Source organism: Procambarus clarkii, chromosome 46, assembly GCF_040958095.1.
Source record: "Procambarus clarkii isolate CNS0578487 chromosome 46, FALCON_Pclarkii_2.0, whole genome shotgun sequence".
NCBI classification, from domain to species: Eukaryota; Metazoa; Arthropoda; class Malacostraca; order Decapoda; family Cambaridae; genus Procambarus; species Procambarus clarkii.
In genome coordinates this window covers 16,552,529-16,565,392 of record NC_091195.1, presented here as the reverse complement: position 1 = coordinate 16,565,392, position 12,864 = coordinate 16,552,529, and the positions used below count along the sequence as shown (strand labels likewise).

At 57.1% G+C, this 12,864-nt stretch overlaps 1 protein-coding gene across 2 annotated transcripts in view; it reads left to right on the top strand.

Annotated features, from left to right (window-relative positions):
• The window catches only part of LOC123770446 (heme-binding protein 1), an 83,619-nt gene extending 71,264 nt beyond the window's left edge, over window positions 1-12,355 (top strand). For both annotated transcript variants that reach the window (XM_045762286.2, XM_045762287.2), the window contains exons 6-7: window positions 6,859-6,969; window positions 11,263-12,355. In XM_045762286.2, the coding sequence (XP_045618242.1) occupies window positions 6,859-6,969; window positions 11,263-11,329 (178 nt within the window). In that variant the 3' untranslated portion in view covers window positions 11,330-12,355. The remainder of the gene's footprint in view (window positions 1-6,858; window positions 6,970-11,262) is intronic.
• The last annotated feature ends 509 nt before the right edge of the window (window positions 12,356-12,864 follow it).

Sequence of the window (12,864 nt, the reverse complement as noted above, 5' to 3'; positions counted from 1 at the left end):
GGGGTTCAGGCTGCTGGGGCCTGCTGGGGGAGGGGGTTCAGGCTGCTGGGGCCTGCTGGGAAAGGGGGGTTCAGGCTGCTGGGGCCTGCTGGGGGAGGGGGTTCAGGCTGCTGGGGCCTGCTGGGAAAGGGGGGTTCAGGCTGCTGGGGCCTGCTGGGGGAGGGGGTTCAGGCTGCTGGGGCCTGCTGGGAAAGGGGGGTTCAGGCTGCTGGGGCCTGCTGGGGGAGGGGGTTCAGGCTGCTGGGGCCTGCTGGGAAAGGGGGGTTCAGGCTGCTGGGGCCTGCTGGGGGAGGGGGTTCAGGCTGCTGGGGCCTGCTGGGAAAGGGGGGTTCAGGCTGCTGGGCCTGCTGGGGGAGGGGGTTCAGGCTGCTGGGGCCTGCTGGGAAAGGGGGGTTCAGGCTGCTGGGGCCTGCTGGGGGAGGGGGTTCAGGCTGCTGGGGCCTGCTGGGGGAGGGGGTTCAGGCTGCTGGGGCCTGCTGGGAAAGGGGGGTTCAGGCTGCTGGGGGCCTGCTGGGGGAGGGGGTTCAGGCTGCTGGGGCCTGCTGGGAAAGGGGGGTTCAGGCTGCTGGGGCCTGCTGGGGGAGGGGTTCAGGCTGCTGGGGCCTGCTGGGGGAGGGGGTTCAGGCTGCTGGGGCCTGCTGGGAAAGGGGGGTTCAGGCTGCTGGGGCCTGCTGGGGGAGGGGGTTCAGGCTGCTGGGGCCTGCTGGGAAAGGGGGGTTCAGGCTGCTGGGGCCTGCTGGGGGAGGGGGTTCAGGCTGCTGGGGCCTGCTGGGGGAGGGGGTTCAGGCTGCTGGGGCCTGCTGGGAAAGGGGGGTTCAGGCTGCTGGGGCCTGCTGGGGGAGGGGGTTCAGGCTGCTGGGGCCTGCTGGGAAAGGGGGGTTCAGGCTGCTGGGGCCTGCTGGGGGAGGGGGTTCAGGCTGCTGGGGCCTGCTGGGAAAGGGGGGTTCAGGCTGCTGGGGCCTGCTGGGAAAGGGGGGTTCAGGCTGCTGGGGCCTGCTGGGGGAGGGGGTTCAGGCTGCTGGGGCCTGCTGGGAAAGGGGGGTTCAGGCTGCTGGGGCCTGCTGGGGGAGGGGGTTCAGGCTGCTGGGGCCTGCTGGGGGAGGGGGTTCAGGCTGCTGGGGCCTGCTGGGAAAGGGGGGTTCAGGCTGCTGGGGCCTGCTGGGGGAGGGGGTTCAGGCTGCTGGGGCCTGCTGGGAAAGGGGGGTTCAGGCTGCTGGGGCCTGCTGGGGGAGGGGGTTCAGGCTGCTGGGGCCTGCTGGGGGAGGGGGTTCAGGCTGCTGGGGCCTGCTGGGAAAGGGGGGTTCAGGCTGCTGGGGCCTGCTGGGGGAGGGGGTTCAGGCTGCTGGGGCCTGCTGGGAAAGGGGGGTTCAGGCTGCTGGGGCCTGCTGGGGGAGGGGGTTCAGGCTGCTGGGGCCTGCTGGGGGAGGGGGTTCAGGCTGCTGGGGCCTGCTGGGGGAGGGGGTTCAGGCTGCTGGGGCCTGCTGGGAAAGGGGGGTTCAGGCTGCTGGGGCCTGCTGGGGGAGGGGGTTCAGGCTGCTGGGGCCTGCCTGGGAAAGGGGGGGTTCAGGCTGCTGGGGCCTGCTGGGGGAGGGGGTTCAGGCTGCTGGGCCCTGCTGGGGGAGGGGGTTCAGGCTGCTGGGGCCCTGCTGGAAAGGGGGGTTCAGGCTGCTGGGGCCTGCTGGGGGAGGGGTTCAGGCTGCTGGGGCCTGCTGGGAAAGGGTGGGTTCAGGCTGCTGGGGCCTTGCTGGGGGAGGGGGTTTCAGGCCTGCTGGGGCCTGCTGGGGGAGGGGGTTCAGGCTGCTGGGGCCTGCTGGGAAAGGGGGGTTCAGGCTGCTGGGGCCTGCTGGGGGAGGGGGTTCAGGCTGCTGGGGCCTGCTGGGGGAGGGGGTTCAGGCTGCTGGGGCCTGCTGGGGAAGGGGGTTCAGGCTGCTGGGGCCTGCTGGGGGAGGGGGTTCAGGCTGCTGGGGCCTGCTGGGAAAGGGGGTTCAGGCTGCTGGGGCCTGCTGGGGAAGGGGGTTCAGGCTGCTGGGGCCTGCTGGGAAAGGGGGTTCAGGCTGCTGGGGCCTGCTGGGGAAGGGGGGTTCAGGCTGCTGGGGCCTGCTGGGGAAGGGGGTTCAGGCTGCTGGGGCCTGCTGGGGGAGGGGGTTCAGGCTGCTGGGGCCTGCTGGGAAGGGGTTCAGGCTGCTGGGGCCTGCTGGGGGAGGGGGTTCAGGCTGCTGGGGCCTGCTGGGAAAGGGGGTTCAGGCTGCTGGGGCCTGCTGGGGGAGGGGGTTCAGGCTGGCTGGGGCCTCTGCTGGGAAAGGGGGGTTCAGGCTGCTGGGGCCTGCTGGGGGAGGGGGTTCAGGCTGCTGGGGCCTGCTGGGAAAGGGGGTTCAGGCTGCTGGGGGCCTGCTGGGGGAGGGGGTTCAGGCTGCTGGGGCCTGCTGGGGAAAGGGGGGTTCAGGCTGCTGGGGCCTGCTGGGGGAGGGGGTTCAGGCTGCTGGGGCCTGCTGGGGAAAGGGGGTTCAGGCTGCTGGGGCCTGCTGGGGGAGGGGGTTCAGGCTGCTGGGGCCTGCTGGGAAAGGGGGGTTCAGGCTGCTGGGGCCTGCTGGGAAAGGGGGGTTCAGGCTGCTGGGGCCTGCTGGGGGAGGGGGTTCAGGCTGCTGGGGCCTGCTGGGAAAGGGGGGTTCAGGCTGCTGGGGCCTGCTGGGGGAGGGGGTTCAGGCTGCTGGGGCCTGCTGGGAAAGGGGGGTTCAGGCTGCTGGGGCCTGCTGGGGGAGGGGGTTCAGGCTGCTGGGGCCTGCTGGGAAAGGGGGGTTCAGGCTGCTGGGGCCTGCTGGGAAAGGGGGGTTCAGGCTGCTGGGGCCTGCTGGGGGAGGGGGTTCAGGCTGCTGGGGCCTGCTGGGGGATGGGGGTTTCAGGCTGCTGGGGCCTGCTGGGGAAGGGGGGTTCAGGCTGCTGGGGCCTGCTGGGGAGGGGGTTCAGGCTGCTGGGGCCGTGCTGGGGGAAGGGGGGTTCAGGCTGCTGGGGCCTGCTGGGGGAGGGGGTTCAGGCTGCTGGGGCCTGCTGGGGAAGGGGGTTCAGGCTGCTGGGGCCTGCTGGGGGAGGGGGTTCAGGCTGCTGGGGCCTGCTGGGAAAGGGGGGTTCAGGCTGCTGGGGCCTGCTGGGGGAGGGGGTTCAGGCTGCTGGGGCCTGCTGGGGAAGGGGGGTTTCAGGCTGCTGGGGCCTGCTGGGAAGGGGGGGTTCAGGCTGCTGGGGCCTGCTGGGGGAAGGGGGTTCAGGCTGCTGGGGCCTGCTGGGGGAAGGGGGTTCAGGCTGCTGGGGCCTGCTGGGGGAAGGGGGTTCAGGCTGCTGGGGCCTGCTGGGGAAGGGGGGTTCAGGCTGCTGGGGGCCTGCTGGAAAGGGGGGTTCAGGCTGCTGGGGCCTGCTGGGGAAGGGGGTTCAGGCTGCTGTGGGCCTGCTGGGAAGAGGGGTTCAGGCTGCTGGGGCCTGCTGGGAAAGGGGGTTCAGGCTGCTGGGGCCTGCTGGGAAAGGGGGTTCAGGCTGCTGGGGCCTGCTGGTGGAGGGGGTTCAGGCTGCTGGGGCCTGCGGGAAAGGGGGTTCAGGCTGCTGGGGCCTGCTGGGAAAGGGGGTTCAGGCTGCTGGGGCCTGCTGGGAAAGGGGGTTCAGGCTGCTGGGGCCTGCTGGGAGGGGGTTCAGGCTGCTGGGGCCTGCTGGGAAAGGGGGTTCAGGCTGCTGGGGCCTGCTGGGAAGGGGGTTCAGGCTGGGGCCTGCTGGGAAAGGGGGTTCAGGCTGCTGGGGCCTGCTGGGGAAGGGGGTTCAGGCTGCTGGGGCCTGCTGGGGAGGGGGTTCAGGCTGCTGGGGCCTGCTGGGAAAGGGGGTTCAGGCTGCTGGGGCCTGCGGGAAAGGGGTTCAGGCTGCTGGGGCCTGCTGGGGGAGGGGTTCAGGCTGCTGGGCCTGGGAAAGGGGGTTCAGGCTGCTGGGGCCTGCTGGGAAAGGGGGGTTCAGGCTGCTGGGTTCCTGCTGGGAAAGGGGGTTTCAGGCTGCTGGGGCCTGCTGGGAAGGGGGTTCAGGTGCTGCTGGGCCTGCTGGGGAAGGGGGTTCAGGCTGCTGGGGCTGCTGGGAGGGGGTTCAGGCTGCTGGGGCCTGCTGGGAAAGGGGGTTCAGGCTGCTGGGGCCTGCTGGGGGAAGGGGGTTCAGGCTGCTGGGGCCTGCTGGGAAAGGGGGGTTCAGGCTGCTGGGGCCTGCTGGGGAAAGGGGGTTCAGGCTGCTGGGGCCTGCTGGGGAGGAGGGGGTTCAGGCTGCTGGGGCCTGCTGGGAAAGGGGGTTCAGGCTGCTGGGGCCTGCTGGGGAAAGGGGGGTTTCAGGCTGCTGGGGCCTTGCTGGGAAAGGGGGGTTCAGGCTGCTGGGGCCTGCTGGGGGAGGGGGTTCAGGCTGCTGGGGCCTGCTGGGGAAGGGGGGTTCAGGCTGCTGGGGCCTGCTGTGAAGGGGGGTTCAGGCTGCTGGGGCCTGCTGGGGGAGGGGGTTCAGGCTGCTGGGGCCTGCTGGGGAGGGGTTCAGGCTGCTGGGGCCTGCTGGAAAGGGGGTTCAGCTGCTGGGGCCTGCTGGGGGAGGGGTTCAGGCTGCTGGGGCCTGCTGGGGGAGGGGGTTCAGGCTGCTGGGGCCTGCTGGGAAAGGGGGTTCAGGCTGCTGGGGCCTGCTGGGGGAGGGGGTTCAGGCTGCTGGGGCCTGCTGGGGGAGGGGGTTCAGGCTGCTGGGGCCTGCTGGGAAAGGGGGTTCAGGCTGCTGGGGCCTGCTGGGGAGGGGGTTCAGGCTGCTGGGGCCTGCTGGGGGAGGGGTTCAGGCTGCTGGGGCCTGCTGGGGGAGGGGGTTCAGGCTGCTGGGGCTGCTGGGGCCTGCTGGGGGAGGGGGTTCAGGCTGCTGGGGCCTGCTGGGAAAGGGGTTCAGGCTGCTGGGCCTGCTGGGGGAGGGGGTTCAGCTGCTGGGGCCTGCTGCTGGGGGGAGGGGGTTCAGGCTGCTGGGGCCTGCTGGGGGAGGGGGTTCAGGCTGCTGGGGCCTGCTGGGGGAGGGGGTTCAGGCTGCTGGGGCCTGCTGGGGGAAGGGGGTTCAGGCTGCTGGGGCCTGCCTGGGGGAGGGGGTTCAGGCTGCTGGGGCCTGCTGGGGGAGGGGGTTCAGGCTGCTGGGGCCTGCTGGGAAAGGGGGGTTCAGGCTGCTGGGGCCTGCTGGGAAAGGGGGTTCAGGCTGCTGGGGCCTGCTGGGGGAGGGGGTTCAGGCTGCTGGGGCCTGCTGGGAAAGGGGGTTCAGGCTGCTGGGGCCTGCTGGGAAAGGGGGTTCAGGCTGCTGGGGCCTGCTGGGGGAGGGGGTTCAGGCTGCTGGGGCCTGCTGGGGGAGGGGGTTCAGGCTGCTGGGGCCTGCTGGGGGAGGGGGTTCAGGCTGCTGGGGCCTGCTGGGGGAGGGGGTTCAGGCTGCTGGGGCCTGCTGGGGGAGGGGGTTCAGGCTGCTGGGGCCTGCTGGGAAAGGGGGGTTCAGGCTGCTGGGGCCTGCTGGGGGAGGGGGTTCAGGCTGCTGGGGCCTGCTGGGGGAGGGGGTTCAGGCTGCTGGGGCCTGCTGGGGGAGGGGGTTCAGGCTGCTGGGGCCTGCTGGGGGAGGGGGTTCAGGCTGCTGGGGCCTGCTGGGGGAGGGGGTTCAGGCTGCTGGGGCCTGCTGGGGGAGGGGGTTCAGGCTGCTGGGGCCTGCTGGGGGAGGGGGTTCAGGCTGCTGGGGCCTGCTGGGGGAGGGGGTTCAGGCTGCTGGGGCCTGCTGGGAAAGGGGGGTTCAGGCTGCTGGGGCCTGCTGGGAAAGGGGGTTCAGGCTGCTGGGGCCTGCTGGGGGAGGGGGTTCAGGCTGCTGGGGCCTGCTGGGAAAGGGGGGTTCAGGCTGCTGGGGCCTGCTGGGGAAGGGGGTTCAGGCTGCTGGGGCCTGCTGGGGGAGGGGGTTCAGGCTGCTGGGGCCTGCTGGGGGAGGGGGTTCAGGCTGCTGGGGCCTGCTGGGGGAGGGGGTTCAGGCTGCTGGGCCTGCTGGGGGAGGGGGTTCAGGCTGCTGGGGCCTGCTGGGGGAGGGGGTTCAGGCTGCTGGGGCCTGCTGGGAAAGGGGGGTTCAGGCTGCTGGGGCCTGCTGGGGGAGGGGGTTCAGGCTGCTGGGGCCTGCTGGGGGAGGGGGTTCAGGCTGCTGGGGCCTGCTGGGGGAGGGGGTTCAGGCTGCTGGGGCCTGCTGGGGGAGGGGGTTCAGGCTGCTGGGGCCTGCTGGGGGAGGGGGTTCAGGCTGCTGGGGCCTGCTGGGGGAGGGGGTTTCCGGCTGCTGGAACCAACTTTGGCACTTATTTATTATTATTGAATTATTTATATAAAAGAAGGTACATCGGGTTGAGAGTACATAACACTGGTACGTAACTTCTGCCACCTGGAGAGGTGCACGTCCCGGATCAGAAGTTGCTTTACACTAAAGTAAATATAAATCTTAGTCTGCAGCTCAGTCTCCTGCCCCAGTGTTACAGCAGACCGTTCTCTTAATGTGCCACAACGTACAAATACAAAGTGCTAACCTAACCAGGAACATACGAACCCAAGCAACCCACCAGACCTAATCTACCGATGTGTAAAAAACGTTGATGTTCGTGAGTCGCAACGTTTCATAGTACTTTGCAATTTTCACGTGCTGGCAGAGATGCCCGGCTGCTTCCACTACTTGTGCTCACCAAACGGAGTCGCCACATTCCTACAACATTAATATTTTGTTTTCAAATACATATTAAAACTGTTATGATCTCATGTGGACAAATGTTTGACTAAATTTAACTGGTCCAATTGACTATAGAAGTTAAATGTGTGCGTTGATCAACAGAAAGTTCGGAGGATACGCGACGGACGAGGCTACGTGGACGACAGAGGCAGAGGCCCTCACCGCCCTGGTGACCGCAGCTGGTAACCAGATCAACCCCAACCTCATCTACTGGTTAGTTGCTATACTCACTACAGCCTTCACTCATGATGCATTCATTCACACACACCTCCCAGGATGTAGGGTTCTACCCTCGTTGACGCAGGTTCTTCTGCGACACTTAATCTTGTATTGCATTATCGAAGAGACAAAAATTCATAATCAGACGCCCTTATTAGACTTTAATTATTGATGAAGCTTGACTGCATAGTCCGTAACTAGTATAGGAAAGGGAGGGAACTCTTGTACTGTCGGATAAGAGTGGGAAGGTGTGGGAGTGTGTCTCCCAAGATTCTCCCACAGCTGACTTGTATGGCTCATTGCAGTGCACAGTGCACTGATCTTGTGCACAAACCTATCTCTCTTAACCCTGGATAGTGACCTGGCATGTTGGGTATCTCCAGAATGCCCATTTAACCAGGAACACTTTTATAATACGGAGGCTGCCGTATGTCCAGGCAGGAAGTAGATACAAGGAGTTAAGCATAATTGCCACCAAGGGTCAGTGGGTACATTGGCCGGTGGGAGCGTGGGACAGAGGGGAGACGCCAGCAGCGTCTGACCTCTGGGGTCAACCAGCGTGATAGAAAATAACAGCTATGACGTGGTCGTGACGTGTTCATGACGTCACTCCTGCTACTGATCATCGAACGTTCAATGTGATTGGTTCCCGCTCATTTGCTGCAATGCTATTGGTCAAATTGTAACTCTTTGTGTTGGGTGCCCACGAGACGCCCTGAGCTTCAGGCAAAAGCATTCTCGTGAGGGATCTCTTGCAAAGAGGACGTGTAGCTGTTCTGTCTATCGGCCAATAGACTGAACAACCGTCCATTCCTCACTGTCAAGTTAACTCAGCACCTAGAAAAATATACCACACACTCGCCCAGAATCACGAGTGTGAATATATTGTTCAGAAGCCTAAAGTGACAAATCTCCAGAGCGAAACAGACTGGTATCAGGTAACCCCTGGTGACAAAGATCGTTGTGAGTGACTTAGGAGGCGGCACTGCCTTAGTTCACGCTAAGTAACCTGTGTGTGACTTTACCACAAGTGTACCTGCATGGTACCACAGCTGCCACTCGTCCTGAGCGTGTACCTCAGTACCTCGAGGCGCCCACCGCTGCCCTCACTGTACCACGTGACGTCACCACCTTACTCACCGCCAGTGCCAGTGTGTGTGTGTGCGTGTGTCTGTCTGTTAAGCATACAGCACGCCCTCCTGCAGTACCCCCGTGTCAAGTACGGATTATGGGAAGCCTGTCATCAATGGTCTCACGTCAGAACGAGCGCCCAGCTGTCAGGACACCTACGAGTTCTTGCATAAATGTACCTGAGTGAGTGAGTGAGTAAGGAAAGGTACCTTATCTGTAAGTACAAGATCTTGTCATTGTTTTATCGTGTCTGTGTTGATCTGAGGGATTAACCACAGTTCTCACCTTCTCATACCTGTCACAGGTCATAGGTGAGTCGACGGTGAATGCGTGTTTATCTGTGTGGTATCACGGCATTTCACTAGTCTGTGAATGTGAGCTTCACATACACCACACATTTAGTTATTGTGTGACACTAGTATTGTGCATGTTATTGCCTGTCCCATTGACAGTGCCATTGTGTTTATTGCATATCATCATTGCCGAGTATCCGGGTGGAACTCTTGTGATCCCTTTGCATACCGGCAGTTAGGTTGCTGTGTTAATGATTGGCTGTCAACTGTGTCAAGTTAGGTGTTTCGCCATGAGTGGATACGAGTCGTTAGCCAGACGTCAAGAGTCTCGCTAACATAACCATAGCTTTGCTGACGCCAATCTAAAGTAAATCAAGCACCCTGTGTATTAGTGGTTAAGTTAGTAAATAAACTTCTGTTAAGCTTGTGCACAAGATCAGTGCACTGTGCACTGCACTGAGCCATTCAAGTCAGCTGTGGGAGAATCTTGAGAGACATACTCCCACAGAAGGAAATTGGATGGATGTGAGGCGCCAAAACCAGGAAGTGTCAGTCAGGAGGTGGTTGAGGCGACTATCTTAAGACACGACATTGTGTAGTGATAGTTGGTGGGCAGAGCTGCAGTCTCAGATCTCAGGGTAAAAATTATAGTATCAAAATGCCTGAAATAAATCAATATAAAAAATAATTGTAATCTGCAAACATGAGATTGCCACTTGGAACAGAATTTAGCGTTGTGATCCAGCACTATCTAAACTTTCTGGATTAAGTTCATCAAAAACTAACTGGCGTAAGTCAATTAAATAGGATACCTCCTCAACTATATAAATAATAAAGGTAAACATCAATAGTATGAATATAGTTCTCGCATTTATTAACGAACCAGACGTCTTAAGCGGAGCCACTCTCACAAGAGATCCTCGTGGACCCCTGTCATGTTGTACAGCGCGAGTGAACGACATGGAAGGAAATGCAGAATAGAACCAGTGAAGAGCAGAGGTGTCATGGAGAAGATCAGAGAACACTGCATGAATATCAGATGTCCACGGTTGTTCAATATCCTCCCCAGCAAGTATAACAAATATTGCCGGAACAAAAGTAGACGTCTTCAAGAAAATTGGACCTCTTTTTTTTTCTGCAAGAAGTGCCGGTCCAACCAGGCTGTAGTGGACATGTTGGCCTCCGGGCTGTTCCAAGCAACAGACTGTTGGACCAAGCTCTCACAAATCAAACTTGGCTCTGTGCCAGGCGCTTGGAGTAGAAAAACTCTCAGAACCAGGTACAATCCAGGCCATATGGAACAGTGGTAGGTGTGGCCATCTTGGACCCAGGCTCGAGGCATGCATTACTCTTCCAAAGTAACATTTCGTTCCCTGGCCACGGCCTTGACACGGGGAAAGATTTTGCGGACTTAGTTGACCTGGAAGACGTATATGGTTCCAATAATTTAAATGTTTTATAGAGTTGGTTCTAGCAGTAAAAGATAATTACATATTCGCCTGGTCAGCATTTTCTCCCGTTTCCTATTTTTTTCTATCATTTTCTCTCCTAATTTTTTTTTCTTTTTCGCCTTTGCTTACTTTTCCGTTTACTCTCCATTCCTTCTCTGCATAGGTTAAGTTTTCCTTCCATCTCGTTGAAAGCTGCCGGTAGCCGTGTTCATATCTTGCTTCCCAACACACCCTACCTCCTCGCTCCAAATAATGAGACTTCCTCGTCTTTAGTCTCGACATGCTAATGGTCCTAGACAACTCACAACATCATCTAACATTTCATATGGGTTATTTCTCTATCCAAATTATCTTTGTATGTAGTTTTTAATTACTGTTTAGCAGTGTACCTAAATTGTTCCTTATATTGAAATGCTGCTAATGCTTGCAGTGTCACAATGTACAGGGGGCCTCGTAGCCTGGTGGATAGCGCGCAGGATTCGTAATTCTGTGGCGCGGGTTCGATTCCCGTACGAGGCAGAAACAAATGGGCAAAGTTTCTTTCACCCTGAATGCCCCTGTTACCTAGCAGTAAATAGGTACCTGGGAGTTAGTCAGCTGTCACGGGCTGCTTCCTGGGAGTGGAGGCCTGGTCGAGGACCGGGCCGCGGGGACACTAAAAAGCCCGGAAATCATCTCAAGATAACCTCAAGATAACATCCCTGGATATTGTACTCTTACAGCTTCCTGGCCACTAATTGTGCCCATGTTTCTGTTGGTGCAATGATGTCCTCACATTCTCAAGAGGCTAATACTTTAAATTATTTGTTCGTATCACTGCTGCTGCTAGCACAGTAAACTTGCTCTTTGTTTACTTCTGGACTAACGTTCATTTACCAGTAATTTCCCAATTCTTATTTTCCATAACTTCTGAACACTTATGTTTATGACCCTCATTTTTCCCCTTTCTTCCTCATACGTCTGTCTGTTAGTGGCATAAACCTCGTTAAACCCTCCGAACTTGTGCCTGTTCGAAGGGCTTAACCTATACCCTTAGATAACTGTACCCCCATTATTGCATAAATGTCATTTCTCATTTAAATGGTCTCAGTTGTCTATATTTCACTGGCTTTACAAAACTTACCAACTTGGCAATTTATGCCAACTTGGTCTTGACAACTATTCACTACCCACACTAGAAAGACTGCCACACAGGACTGGGAGTTAAGCTTTGCTAACTCCATGACTGTCCGAAGTTTCTGTAATAGCGCCATTACTTACCCTACATCAGCTCAACGGTCCCACAAGACACACAATATGCCTGACCCTTTTCCCAGTCATGATGTCTATCAATAATGTCTCCTACTTCTGCCTTTTATATACCACAAATGTCAATAATAATTGTAATATTTTAACATGATATACTTTTCCAGGAACGCCTACGACCCTCCTTTCAAGTTCTGGAACAGGAGAAACGAGGTGTGGTTGTTGAAAATATAGAGGAGTGTCCTCACAGCCCTGGCTCGACCACTCTCGCTTCAACCTTACCCCGTCTCAAGGGAGTTTTAGAGAATAAAGAAAAGTAGCACTTAAGTTCAGCGTGAACTGTAGCAATATACCTAACCTTTTTACCAGTGAATTTATTATCTAAGATATCAGGATAAGACATTTTTAAAGCGTGGACAGTATGTACCATTTTCCCTAGCCAGGTGTTAACTTTCTCTCTCCTATTGACCTGGGAAATTTTCTAGCGTCGCGTTGATTGTTCTCTGCTAGCGTTTACGTCTCTCACATGAACACTGTGAACCAGCCACAACCATTATACTTGAAATCTAGACATAAGATGGTTAAGTACCATAAAAGATAGAGTTCATGAGCATAATAATAACAATAATTTATTTGCAAGAAGGCACATTGGGTTGGTGAGATTACATAAGATTGGTATTTGTAAATTCTTGCAAAACCACTAATACGCATAGCGTGTTAGTGGCTTTGAATCATAAACTATTAGGTTCATTTAGGTACAAAACTCGGGTGCCTTGATCACAATACAATAGAACAAGTCATTGTGATGTTACTATCTGTGCCATGAGACACCATAATCTTTATTTATCCTGATCCTTTTCGACCGACGATAATTAATAGATGCAATATGGATCAGAGTTTTAACAATTGTTACGGTGCCTGGCATGTCTTAAAAAAATAATTGCAATAACCCTTCAGAACTAAACTTTATAATATTATGTATACCTTTTTATACAGTATCCGGGCTTGTGTAGTAGCCATTTGTGTAAAGCCGGGAGGGGTTAGATGGAGCAGCTGAGGCCAGCAACCTGTCAAAGCCCAACATGGGGCCAAGCCTCCCCCTGTGTTACTAGGGGAAGGGAATGATTGTGACGCTAGGCTGGTGCAGATCTTCATGTAAATAACAATAGGCATCTCTTGTAAATTCGTTTGAATGTTACTTTTCGAAAAGGTGCAAATGTTTTGAGGAATTATAATGATTTACGGTTCATGTGTATTATATACATTTTGTATTATTTTTTCCCAAATATAAAATGCAAAGTTGTTTACAAAACAGAGTATTTTATACACCAGGACGTCCCGCTTCGTGTCGCCTTGAAGGGGAGAAAGATGGTAAGCCCAGCCCAGAGTTTTTATGCGGAAACGGACCATTAATTTTTACAAGAGCACTGTGATCGGTGTAGAAAAGTTTCTAGATATCAATTCAATGCAATTTCTTTCTTTATTATGCACCCCCATACCCATCCCGTAGGCGGTGGTAGAAAGAGTTACAAAGGCACATAATGGGTTCAGGAACTGAATCCAATAGTTCGTTTAGCTAAGCAAGTGACAATCTTTGAAGCTAGTTACTCAATTGCTAATGTTACATACACATGTACATTATATATATATATAATACATATATATAATATATATAATATATATATATAAATTATATATAATATATAAATTATATAATATATAAATTATATAATATATAAATTATGTGTGTGTATTTATATATAATTATA